Source organism: Sesamum indicum, linkage group LG8 (assembly GCF_026168435.1).
Source record: "Sesamum indicum cultivar Baizhima isolate 11 linkage group LG8, ASM2616843v1, whole genome shotgun sequence".
NCBI lineage: Eukaryota > Viridiplantae > Streptophyta > Magnoliopsida > Lamiales > Pedaliaceae > Sesamum > Sesamum indicum.
This window is the reverse complement of record NC_142664.1, coordinates 523277-537400: the sequence shown is the minus strand read 5'-3', so window position 1 is coordinate 537400 and position 14124 is coordinate 523277. Positions and strand designations below refer to the sequence as shown.

At 33.7% G+C, this 14124-nt stretch overlaps 2 protein-coding genes across 5 annotated transcripts; one reads left to right on the top strand and one right to left on the bottom strand.

The window, feature by feature from the left end:
• Window positions 1-177: 177 nt before the first annotated feature.
• Window positions 178-3771, bottom strand: LOC105167287 (F-box/kelch-repeat protein At1g30090). Of its 4 annotated transcripts, none has more exons than XM_011086936.3 (3): window positions 3550-3771; window positions 1578-3210; window positions 178-505 (listed from the first exon to the last, which is right to left on the bottom strand). In XM_011086936.3, exons 2-3 carry the CDS (start codon window positions 2778-2780, stop codon window positions 446-448), a joined length of 1263 nt encoding a protein of 420 aa, XP_011085238.1. In that variant the 5' UTR covers window positions 2781-3210; window positions 3550-3771; the 3' UTR covers window positions 178-445. The 4 variants fall into 4 exon arrangements, with proteins under 4 accessions (XP_011085238.1, XP_011085240.1, XP_011085239.1 ...); XM_011086938.3 differs by having other exon boundaries at window positions 3566-3771; XM_011086937.3 differs by lacking the exon at window positions 3550-3771 and adding an exon at window positions 3369-3522.
• A 5712-nt stretch (window positions 3772-9483) lies between these two features.
• On the top strand, window positions 9484-10565 carry LOC105167544 (uncharacterized). Its single transcript, XM_011087317.3, has one exon. The coding sequence runs from the start codon at window positions 9530-9532 to the stop codon at window positions 10400-10402; it is 873 nt and encodes a 290-aa protein (XP_011085619.1). The 5' UTR covers window positions 9484-9529; the 3' UTR covers window positions 10403-10565.
• Window positions 10566-14124: the final 3559 nt, after the last annotated feature.

The following is a 14124-nucleotide window of genomic DNA, read 5'->3' as shown; positions in this document are numbered from 1 at the left end:
CCATGTTGATAGCATATGATATCCAGGTTCATCTTGCTATTTTTTCCCGGATGTAAATAAAAATTTTATTTACAAATTTCAGGTGTAAGTAATTTTATTCAGTAATTACATTTAGTATATATCATGAACATTTGTTGGATGTTTCAAATCAAATACATTATATTTTAAAAGGAGATGTGGAATGAAATTGTGGTTATGCATAGTTGAAGCATCATCCAAGATTTCCAGCATCACAAACACTGAAATTGCAAGTTAACAATACGACTACTGAAATTCAACAGAATGGGCAGACATCACAGACTTTGAAGTCGAAGAAAATAAGGTTTATCTTGTAATCACAGACTCACTAGTTCATCAGTAAAAAGAAAAGCAAGGCTGAAATCTTTGGTGCCCATAGAATTCCAAGCAGAACGATGGCTCACCCAAACTAAGTTGTAATCTTTGGTTACCATTGAATTCCAAACGGACAGATTACAGTCCATCGCCCCAGCTGAAGTTTTTCTGCCTGAAAAACAAAAAGACATGAACATATATCCAACAGCAAACTGCCAATTATCTATGTGGAGCACTTGTCCTCATCAGTAGTTAACAAACCAGGTAACAACAGAGAAGCCTTGGCCACTTGTGGAATAGTTTCGTTCAAGATGCATGCTACAGAACAGTAAGTAATGAAATGAACAACTTCAGACAAAATGTAAACATATTCAATAATGAGAAACTACAGAATTCGTTTTCCACTCCCATATTCCGAAGCCCTTTAACCCTTGTGCACCCCCCCCCCCCCCCCAACACGCACCCCACCCCACCCCCAACATCATGAGCAAAGGGAAAAAGGAAATAATGATAGGGAAGAAAACTTACTGTGTCATGGTGGTATCATTCGAAACTGTAATAAGTGTGTAGTGCACAAGGCCGTTGGTTCCATATGCAGGTATCACTTGGGAGGACTAAACCTAACTGCCTACAAACTACAATGCAAAAAAGATGGGAGAAATAACCAAATATCTGGACAGAGGCAGTATCTCAACATGTGTAGCCATTCTCACCGTGGAACAGGAAAAACAAACCAAAATCTAAGAAAGGGCCAAAAACTACTACTCTCAATGAAAATATTGGCAATTAACGATGGCTGGATTCGTGGTAGACTGCAACCATGACGCCAATGCCATTGTACTCCATTCACATTGCAGCAGAGGAGTCATTGAAATGCATTTTCCAGGCTCTAAGATTGGGAAGACGGATGAATGATGAGGAAACAACATAACCAAAATGACAATTGCAATTAATCCAAATCAATTAAATGATCTCTCTCAAAGTGTGCACTGATGATCCCAAATGGATAGGAAAAGAATGGATCTAACTTTTGTGGTTGTCAAATTCAAGATACATCTCACGAATAAGTGTAAGGCAAAAATATAAATACCCAATTTTTGGAACCTTTATATATATTTTATATGACAAAAGCCATCCTTACAATAACAACTATCTAATTATAGAACTCTATATATTTAATATGCAACACCAACACCAAGCACAAAACAAAAGCAAAAGACATCCAGGTTCTAAGCAAACAGAACCTGTGCACTTGACGGAGTCAAGTCAAATAGGGTCCCAGGTGCATCCACCATTTGCCACTGAACAGAAAATCTGCATTTCTTTTCACAAGGTACACTTGGATACAGCTTCATGATATGGCCTATGGCAACATGAAGGTTTCGGCCAACAACATAGATCTTGCATGCCCAGCAGTTGACACGAAAAGGCTTGCATATCTGCTCTGGTAACGGAGGTCCTTCTACGACATCCCAAGAATCGTTCTCTGAGTCATAGACCTTCAATTTTGTCCTTTCATGCTCTGTAACTACAAACAAGTGCCCATGTATAACAACACTTGAACCGGTCCAGCCTTCTCGCAGTCCAGCAGCCATATTCTCCCAATTATCGGTTAATGGATCATAAATTTGTCCTCTGGGCACCACATAGAAGGGCCAAAACCAGCCTTCTGTTACAAGAAGCTTCCCATTAAGAACTGCTGCATCATATGAGGCCATGTTGGTCCCCATGCTAGCAACAGGTTGCCACGTCCCTTTCTTAGGATCCAATACTTCAGCTGAATTAAGCTCAAATAGATCTGCGCTGTTTCCTCCAGCAACATATATCATACCATCAATAACCCCACTTGCAAAAAAAGACCTTGCAGTGATCATCTTTTTCATCACAGTCCAACGATTCTTACGAGCTTCATACTTCAATACTAGATTAAGCGGACAATCCACATCAGAAATCACACCTCCACAAACAAAGAGGGCGCCCTCATGCGGGATGGAAACACACCTGAAACCTTGAGGGCAGACCTTGTCCTTACAAGGCATAGCAGGAATTGTATGCCAAGAGAAGTGGTTAAGGTCAAGAACCTTCCACTCAATTTTCCCAGTGCATTTGTGATACGCAAAGACAAAAAGCCAAGGATCATGGAACCCAAGCTCCTTCCTCAGGGTAAAAAATTGCTCTTTGCTGCCAAACAATGAATACCAACGTTTGCAGACAGCCTTGCAGACTGCATGTTGATCAACTGGAACACGGAGGAGGCACAATAGAGCAACATCATCAGGAAGTCCCGGAACCAAAGGCTCTCCCCTAACAGATAGTTCAAATTCTAGTGCAGGATCTAGCAGGGTGGACTGCGTCGCGGCTAACCTAAATTTTGGGGATAAGGTCATTTGGGAGTCCCCCAGCTTCAAAACCGGAGCCTGGTGTGATGAAACACGCACTCTTTGCATCTTTCTGTAATCACTCAACAGAACCTAATTCACTAAATAAAACCTTCTTTCATGTACTGTTTTCTTCAAAGCTTCATCAAACTAGATTTACCAGGGATGACGACAACAAAATCAACTCCAAAATTAAATCCAAATACTCAGCAATTGATTACCTGGATCCTCGTACAAATACCATTAAGGCACAAAATATAGATACTCCCTAAATCACAAAAAGCAGTTCCCCAAATTCCTTGGAGAAAGTCCTTTTAAGTTCTAATACACTCCAATTGATTCCAAAAATGACAAAAGTTCCAAATTCAACCTCATGTGCGTCAACAACAAGGTGATTCCTTTTCTTCCTTGGGACTTCAGCCATTAGCTTCTATCTCCACCTCAAGCCTTGAAAAGTACAGGGTTTAAGCATCCAAAAGTCATAAAGTCTTGTACGGCACTGAAAAGAAAAGCAAGAAACAACATAAACAAAACACTAACAACCAGCTCAGTCGTTTATTCAAGATTTACCATGATAATCTCACATACTCGAGAATCTATAAAAGAATAAAAAATAAAAACCCATTTCTTGATATCAGAAAACCGGACAGTTCTTACAGTATATAAAAGCTCAAAATTCAAGACACCGATGCCCCAAAAGTGACAAGATTTCAATAATTCAGATGTCAAAACCCAACAGCAGAAAGTAGAGACACGGACAAAGCAAAACGAAACTGAGAAAAGGGAACCTTTTTAGGGCAAAGTAAAGAAGAAAAATCAAATAGAAAAAAGAACTCACAGATTGAATGACGAACATTTTGATTGAAAGAGGAGGTCGCACAGATTACACGGAAACGAATGATTTAGCAGGAAACCCAAATTTTTCTTATATTTTAGGCATTTATTTAGCTGGATAAAATTGTATGGCTTTCATTTCATTATGGTTGAGTAAATTCAAAGGCATGATATTTTGATTCGCACTCGCACTCGAACAGGATAAAAATAAAATGGTCCAAAAGTGTACTACCATGCGCCCACAACCACTTTATAAATATATATATGTATATTCACATTCCTCACGCGCACTTCGACTCGTGATTTACCCCCAAAATATGTTTTATCAGCATTATGGACATACGCACAATACATAGAACTTGGGCCTTGAAATGCAATTAACATCACACGGCCCACCATATAGCCCATAATTAAAATAAATTGTGGGCCCAATTAGCTCAGATTGCAGCCCATTTAAGAAGAACCCATAAAAACCAGAATAGCCCATAGGATTCCTTTCAATAACAACTCATGTGTTTGAATATTTATAATTATAATAAAAACCTCTTGTAATTTTATGTGTTCTTCTCGTGTGTGTTTGTGTAGCATGAATCATGATTGACGTCCCACCCAAAATCAAACTAACCTTTTTCACAATGTCCCTATCCATGCTGTCATAAAATAAACTAGGATCAACTCCACATTTAATTTATGATATACAGACACCTAAATTTTCGGACATTATTTAATTCAGACATCAAACCTTTATCACTTTAAAATTCAAGGATCAATAATTTGTTGGTGGCGGTGGTAGCTTAAGCGTGTGAATGGTGAAAGGCAAAGTTGAGTTGCACGTGTCTGTCCAGAAGGGCAGCAAATAATGAATTGCATGCTTTTGGTGTGGTGTGTGCTCCACGACAATCTTTAATAAAACAAAATCCTATTTATATATAAAGTGTGTTGATCACACATGCTAAATTAATGTTTGGTCAACATAATCATGGGACGGCAGACATTAATTTTAAACATAAATCTCTACAATTACGTGATTGGCAAATGAAGAAACGTACTATGAATTAGTTTTTTCACATTATAAGTGAGGGATTAGTGAAAAGCAGAGATGATGATGATGATGATGAAGTCTGATACTAAGTGTAGATTTGGTTAATCACATTTTAATGTGGTGGTAAACCATCTGAAAGTGGTAAAAAAGAAGAAAGAAATAGTAAGTAGGTATGAATAAGGTGGGTTAGTGGGACAAGTATATGGGCAAACACGCCTAGCTATAACATGTAGGTAGTTAGGTAGGTATATAGGTTCAAAATTAAGAAAAAAATGCAAGCAATATACTCTAAATTATTTTTTTATTTAAAATAATAATAATTTATCTTTTTAAAAATTGCAACAGCTTATATCTCTGCTATTTTTTGTTCATTAAAAAATAAATTACATTAAACCTTAATAATTAGAAAGTTGTTATGAGGATAAAGAAGTAGGACGAGCTCCACTTCACAAACACATATTTTTAATGTTTTTCAGGTTGAATTATTGTTTTTTACTATGTAGAAATAGTTAGTTAGAAGAAGAAAGTGGTGGGCATCAAAGTGACTCTGTTATTTATTATTATATAAAATTGTGGGAGGAGTGACCGAATTGATTAATAACAATAATAGTATATTTCCTTCTTCACATCTTTTCAACTATTTCCATTTTTGTTGAATTAAATTATCATAAAACACGTGTTGTTTTTAAATATATATATATATATACCCCTCCATCCTCCTCCCATCATCTCCCAAGACTACACAGCGTGAGAGAGATATAATGGAAAGAGATTTGGAGCTTCGGCTTAATACGGCTTATGAGGCCCAGTTATATAGATCATCAGTAGCTGTGAATGACGATGGGAGGCCAATTAACCACATCAACTACTCCCACCACATCACTATTTTCTACAATGGTAGAGTAGTTGTTTGTGACGCTACTGAGTTTGAGGCTCGCGCAATTTTGTTGCTGGCCAAGACAGCAGATTCGGGGGCCACACCTACATTACTTACACCTACACTAGGGGTTTCCATGAAGGGATCGCTCAAGAGGTTTCTTCAGAAAAGAAAGAATAGAGCTCAACCTCATCCTTAATTCATTAATTATCCTATTATTATTATTGTTATTAACCATTCCCATTTACAATATCTATTAATAATTAATCATCCTTTTTCTACACTTCATTTTTGTTCTTTTTTATTATTTAATTTGTTCCATTGCTTTTTCTTCCTCATTTTTATATTCTCCATCCCATTATGTTATTTAATTTCTCTTTTTGGTGAATCAATAATATTATTATATTATGAATTTCAATCAATACATCATTTATTAATATTGAATAATTTTTATGTTTAATTAACAAACATTATCAGTGACTAAGCATCTCGAGAAAAGGTGGCTTGAGATAGAGAAATAAGTGAATGAGGGAGAGGTCTAAGGCAATTAGCAAGTGCCTTGAAGGCCAATTTATAAACACCATTACATAATGAGATAGGTTGAAATTGAGTCATGTGTTCGGGTTTAGGACATTTGAAAATTAAGACGATATGTGTAAAATTTAACCGAGGGTGAAGTGAGCAATTAAATAAAATATCAAGCACACAATGAGTTATGCCATGACCAACAATGTGCCAATATTTTTTATAAAAGATAGGAGGCATACCTTCACGATTTTAGAGGATATATTTGTTTTAAAGCAAGATTCACTTCCTCCACTGTGAAAGGCTGGGTTAGCATCAGATTCGTATCTTTCTGTCACTCATGGGCTCAGTGTATCAACACTTGCTCCGGGTTGATGGATTGCAAAATATGCTCATAATACCTCAAAACCACATTCTGGACAGCATCCATTAACCGCTCCTGACTTCATTTCTTTGCGGTCCCTCCTCTCGCTAGCTCGGGCGTGAAAGATTGTGGCATTAAAAACCAAATGACAAGAACAAGTAATAAAAAGAAATTAATTTCAAAAACACAAATTTTCATAAAAAAACGAAGTCAAAATTTTATGGGTGTTGACTCCACCAAAAATATTTTCTACTAAAACTTGTGAAAGTAGTGAATAGAGCTCGAATTCACAAAGATTGGTTTTAAATTAATTCCTTCAAATAAAATAAGATAAAAGATGGGGGGATTTTATTTTAAAATCTAAAACTAAATAGAAGAAAACACTTAGAGAGAGGATAAATATGTGAAGGACATTCCAATTAAAAACATGATCATGCTTAATTACACGGTTGATCAAAGATGCAAAGATGACAATCATTCATAATAGATAAATTGGTTATGATCATTGGTACGACCTAATAACTCCACAGTTTCTTATCTTATTGATAATCAAGGAACGTCCGTTCCCTAAATCTCTTATCAATAAACAACTTTAGAAATGTTCTCAAGATTTAATTTACCAACAACATTAAGAATTAGAAAGGCCTAATTCTAACCCATAAATTCCTATGATGATTTATTTAAATTAAATTGTATATTCCACATAACATAATTAAAAAATTTTACGTAATCAATTATATTATGTTACCTCTAATTATTGAGGTAAAAACAGAGTAATTGAATTTTCATGGCACATTAAACATGTCTTAATTAATGTACGCACATTTTGGGAATGGAAATATAAAAAATATTGGGGTTTTATTTTAATGGGACCGGGTGTAAGTCATGTAACAGTAGGTCACGGGATCCTTCAATTCTTGGACAATTTGCATTTTGCATCCCACTGTTGACTTTATAATTACTTTTGAGTTGTCCAAACGCAGTATAGTTGTGTTTTGTGAAATTTTCAATTTTCGCCGATCACGGAATAATCTAATTTAAATAAATAATTATTATAAGATTAATTTTATATTAAAAAGTGAGGACAAACTCAACTCAAATTTTTTTTTTCAGAAGAAAATGGGTTCACTTTTATTAATTGAGAGGAAGGAACCCAGGCTCAATTTGTTAGGGACAATAATTATGAATTTTTTTTTATCAAAATCAGGTTTCATCGAATCACATGAATCGTAGAGTAAGTATGATATATTTGTCATGTACTTGGTTATATTTTTTAAATTATAGATAAATCATATCACAAATATATTATAATAGTCATATAATTGGTTCAAGTTCAATTAAAATCGATTTGATTTAGAATTTTTCATTAATTGGGGCAAACTTGTTTAGTGGAGGTTTTATAAACTTGTAGTTGTAAGCAATGGGCCGCTACAGTTATTTGGGGCAACATTACTGAGTTTCCATTCCAGGCTTGGGCCTCCACTCCACTTCCTGAAAAGAGTTAACTATTTTCCAAGTCAAATACCGCTCTATTTTTCTTTACTCTTGAAATTGATAACTTGTTTGAATATGTGATCATAATTGTATAAAATAAGACGGTGGAACTCAAACACATCATCACTTTACACTGACTCATACAACATCAGCTATAATCATTCATCCAACTTTACATGTCTCGTTAGAATTAATTTATTTCTTACAAAAATTCAACGGCATGATTAAAAAATAAGAAGATGTATAAAATAATAGGGTATTATCTAATCTAATCAAGCAAGATAAACAAAGTTGTCAATGCCACATAATCTACCACCTCGCAATTTTGGCTTCTCAATCCAACATTAAAATATGATAAATCCCTAAGATTACCAAATAACTTAATTATTCAACCAAGAATTTTGAGCTGATCCTAAGTAAAATAACTTAATAGTTTAATGCCCGGATGAGCGACAGTGATTAAAATGCCCCTTTCGTTTGCTACATCGATGTCACCAACTCACACTTGGCACGAATCTAACGGTTTGTGTAGTATGATTGGACATCCACGTCATCAAGATTTTTGTCTGAAAATACATTTGTGTGCGTACACTTGTAGAACAAGATAATTGAATAATTAAACAAGGGGTTGGTGGACCATTCATGTCCATGATTTCATGTGCTTCAAACTTTAATCATCAGAATCTATCAACCAAACTTAAAATTTAGTTGATGAAATTGACTTCGTAATTAAGAGTTTATAAATTTAAATTTTATTATTACATAAATATTAATTTATTATTTAATAATAATTTTTAACTAATTAAATATATTAATAATTAAATTTTATAATATAATTATAATCAATTCACTCAATTTGAAATGCAAGTAGCACAAGTGAGAAGTCCATCTTAGGATATCAAGATACAAGCAAGTAGCTAGAAGTTTTCCAATGATTACTCAATCATGAATAACCTAAGTCCAATGATGGGGGTGGAGATGCTCAATTTTTTTTTTCTTTTTTTATAGTAGATATTCGTGTTGTATTTTATTAAATATTATATATATATATATATATATCTTTTTTTAAGAAAATAACTCTTTATACGCGTAAGATAATATTTACATTATTTATTAAATGTAATTATCTTAGAATAATTAATTTAAATGAGAAATATCTATTTGGACTAATATGTTCTGAATTATCTATTTTGGTCACTTGATTTTTTAATAGTTTTAATAAATTAATTCATTAATCTAATTTTTTATTTGATTAAATAAACATAATAAAATTTAAATTATGTACAAATATTGATCGAGTGTGCTCCCTCTATTAATAATTAAAATAAAATTCTACTTTTTTATTCTGTGCATTATGTACAATGTAACAGTTGTATAGTATTTTGGAGAACAGATCATATCTATGTTTTTGAAAGCTGTATACAATTGAATTTCCAAAAAAATGCCCAATAGGACCCGAAAATCCTCGTGAGAAGTTGTAATATTACGCAACTCGACAGATCACCAAGACGTAGGGTTTAGAAATCTAACTAAATAGGGGTAATAATGTAATTTCTAAAGACTCAATTATTGAATATTCATTGAGACCGTCACCCCCCCTATAAATTCCCATCTTCTCAATTACAAATACAGTTTCACCAAAGCTTGACCCCCAAGTCCGGAGTTACCCTTCTTCTCCAAAAATGGCCATGCCATTTTTGAATTTATCAGACAACTCCCTCAATTTTGAAAAATTCAAAAAGAACCCCAAGAAGCATTCCAATCTGAAATCCTTGTGGGCTTTCTTGTTATCCATTTTCATTTATATTTCAGTGTTGTACATTTTCAACCTCTCACCTTCTGCTCTCTTTTATACCACCAACTTCTGGTTTTTCATATCAAACACTCTCATTCTCATCATTGCAGCTGATTTTGGCGAATTTTCTTCGTCCGAAGACGACCATACTTTCTACCAAGAGTACGTGAAAAACACAGTAGGAGCAAAAACTGCTCCATCTCTCCAACCCCAATACGTGAAAATCGTCGAGAAAACGGCGACGAACGATCAAAAAGAAGAGGTTGATGAAAAACCGCAAGAAAAGATAATAAACATGGTAGTGACTACTGCTGTCGCCAAACATGATCAGAATCATCAAAACAAGAAAAATAAACATCAAAGTTTCATCAGGACCACAGAAACAGACGTCGTAGATGATGAAGAAAGCCGGAACAACGAAAAGCTCGATACGAAGAAGGAAGAAATGATGATCAGTATCAAGCCAGAAGTTGGAATAGGAAACCCTGAACAGAACATGGGTGACCGACGGAGATGTGTTGGGAGCAATTCGGAGAATGGTGTGATTATGGTGGCGGCGGCTGAAGACAGTGAGGAAAAGATGGTTCTGCGGAGGACGTCATCTGAGAAAAGGGATGAGGAAGAAAACGAGTTTTCAAGGATGTCGGATGAAGAACTGAACAGAAGAGTTGAGGAATTCATTCGAAGGTTTAACAGGCAGATGAGGCTTCAAGCTGCCAAGACCCGACGGAATTCTCATCAGCTGATGAACCCGATTTAGAAATCCAGGAGAGATCGTGCGCGCGGGGGGTTCAGAAACACTGTTTTGTTTGCATCTGTTGTCTTAATATTTTGCTGATGTAAGTAGCTAGCTAGAGGCTTTTAGATCTTTTTGCAGAGTTTCTTTGGGTCCATTATTCATATGCATCTCTCAACTTATACCACGTTAATTCCAAATAGGATTCAATGTAATTTACCCATATAATATTGCAAAATGAGCACATTACTTTCTTAAAAAAAAAAAAAAAAGAGTAAATTATCTGTTGGGTGGAGAGCCCACAACATTATTGTAGAAATAATACACAAATATATACAAAATATTAATAAAAATTAAATCAACATTAAGCAAAGGAAATAATTGATCAAATAAAGGCTCAAAGAGTCAAATCCATTTTTTAGGCTTTACTCACGATCACTAAGATCGGCAGCCTTAAGATAAAACCCACGATCGCACACGGTTTTGGCACAAAACCCTTGCCACAAAGGTTATAACCCTCGATCACACAGATCTTCTTAGCACACGGTCACTAAAACCTTCAATCTCTCTATTTCACAAAGTCGGACTAGTTCACTATTTTAAGGTAGAAGAAGGAGTCTCCTATTTATAGGGCTGAGAGAAGAGATGAAAATGGAAGATAGGGATCACCTTCCATAAACTATCAGCTTGGTTTTGGAAGGAGACCATCGTTGCAAGAGGAAAGTGAATTACAGAGAGGGAATAGAGAGATGTGAGATATGAGAGAATATGAGAGTTAGGTAGAAAATAAGTAATCAATCCGGGTCGGGTCGGGTAGTGGGTCGATTTGTGGGTCGTGAGCTTGGGCCGAACCGTAGCCATCCAAGTGGGTGTATTGGGCCTCCCTATTTTTGGTCATGGGCCATAAATTTTCCAACATTATCTTTCTGTCTGTTTTAAAATAATACAATTTATCACCTCACGCGATTTTGTGCATCTCACATGATTTTTCTTTATTTTTGATTTTTAATTATAAAATTATGTTTATAACCTTATTTAAAAATCATTGGATTTAATTTGAATCTAAAGTTCAAATTTAATTAATAGATCAATGGTCTAAATTTTAATTAATTCAAATCAACAATATAGATTTAAAATAGTATATTTATTTAATGAGTTAAATTCATTTTGACCCCGTGTGATATGTAAAAATATTAAAAATTCCCCCTATGATATAAATAAATAATCGCACCGTCTCCAAGTCAACTTGAACCTATTTTTTTTTAGAAACAAAGACTAAAATATCTCTTCTAATCAACCGATCAAACTAGGTCTATTAAATATATAATTATTTTAATTTATAATTATATAATATACCACCTCCTTGAAGGGGATAAATTACTTTATTTTTAAAATGATAGAAATGTAATTTGTTTTTTTTTTCTAAAAGGGATATTTTGTATTATAAGGAGTTCTTAGCATTATTTCATTTCACATATATATATATATATGTATATCCAATTTGAGTTATAAATTAATAAAAGAAAATGATTTAAGAAAAAAGAAAGACGGGGGAGCAGAAGTGCAGGCGGATTTTGCTCTAAAATACCTATATATTAATAACAAAGCAAAGATAAATAATTAGGGTGAGACATGCATATATATTGTCTAATCTTAATAATTTTATCAAGATTTAATTATACACAAGTTAAGGTGTGCGACATACCCCAAGTCTTTTTTCTTATTGATTGGAATTTTGAACCCTAATGTCATATGATTAGTTAGGTACTCTGTACTTCATATATGTATTTTAAATTTATCATTTTTTAGAATTTTCTCGACACAATTGAAATATAAAGGTTAGTGAACTGTTTTATTAATGTAATTTTGAATAGGGGTTGTGAAGAGGAAGAATAGAGGAGATGAGCAGACAGATAAGGGGCGGCCCAACCACATATGATGTGAGAGGGGATGAGCCGAGTTATTACATCCTTATGTGTTACCAAATAGAGAGAACATTGGCATGGATACATATGGGCCTGGACTCTGGACCATCACCAACCAAATTTGAAAATGAACCCACATACAAACAACCTTAACATAATTTATGGATAATTACACCCTTATTTCTTTAAATTTGATGTAATTATATGTACTTCCTTTATGTTTTGAAATTTATAGTCCTAATGTTTGTTTTCTCTAACAAATAGATCGCTCCAATAGTCAAAATTAATAGAATTTATTGATATTAGTAATAAAAAAAAATTCATATTTATCTCATCTGACTTATTGAAGGTTGAACAAATTTTTTATGACAAAATTACCTTTATATATCTTGACACACATAAATGCATGTGAGGATGTAGATTACAATTATGAAAAAATCTCAGCATACAAAAATTATTATTATATATTTGATTTGGGAAGCATAAACTGTAGATGGTAAGAGGAAGGGGAAGACATTGTGTGGTGGTGATTGGCATTAAGGGGTGTGTGGGGATGTCCTCATCTTGTGACTTTAAGCTATAAATTCCAAAAATGTGTTGGGAGAAGGGAATTCATGGAAAGGCTATAGCACTCTATGGACCAAACATCCCCACCTAAAAGAGAAGCCCAATTAATTACTAAAACACATGTTTTTTCTTTACTCGAAAGTTCTTTTAAGTGAAATACTGTCCCAAACCAATGGAATATCCCTTCATTATTTGGTTGCAAGTCTACAAAACATGTCAGAACCATATTAAGAAGATTTTGATTATAACCATATGATTTTAAGTCTGACATGTCGTAAAGGAAATGATAGTAAAAGTCGTACCAATATTATTGTAGCAAAAATTGTACTTGTTGTATAGAGGGCAATTATTTAAAAATTTTATCTAATTATACGATTTTACGTGAATTTCAGACACTAAAATAATTGGATAATTATAGTGTGTCCATTCATATTAAAACTAAAAATGGACAAAATTGAATCATAACCACCTTAACTTAAAATTTATCAAAATATTATAAGTATTTTATGGGGAGGTCATATCAAAACCCTTAAGAGATATACTCCAACATCATAGAGAAAAATATATAGATATATATAATTTATATTAAACTTGTATGTTAAGTGGTTGTTGATGTTGATTCCATTTTCAAAGTACGGACATGCACGGGGCCGTATGCTCAAATCCCTACTTAGAAGACTGCGAAACTTTTGGATCTTTGTAAAGAAGAATTAAAAACAACAACAATAATAAATTTGACAAAAAGTGAAGTAAAAAAAGTATATACATAGATGTGAAGATGAACACATGCCGTAACGTATGGGTTCTATATATGCCTTCCCCAATCCCACATGCATCATCAATCCCATCTACTTTATGCTGAGTTATTACTCAAATCAGATTTAATTGAATCAAATTAATTAGTGTATTTAAATTAGAATTTTTCCTCATTTATAAATTAAAAATATGTACTTGTTTTAACTGTATTTTTGTGGTTGGTAAGCATCCTCCTCTTATACTTCTCCTGCTCCTGCATCTGTTAATTCTAATCTTTAATTTATCTTATTTAGCTCACTTCCATCCATTTTATTAATAATAAAAGAGTATATTTAGTTGGAAATAGCTTTAATATTAGTGTGTGTATATATATATATATATATATTTATGTGCATATATATATCCTCGAACGTATAATTATTTTTTTGTAATATTTTTTAAGTCCCATGAAATAAGGGTAGATATTTTTTTTGGGTACCACAACTATGGCATGTAGCA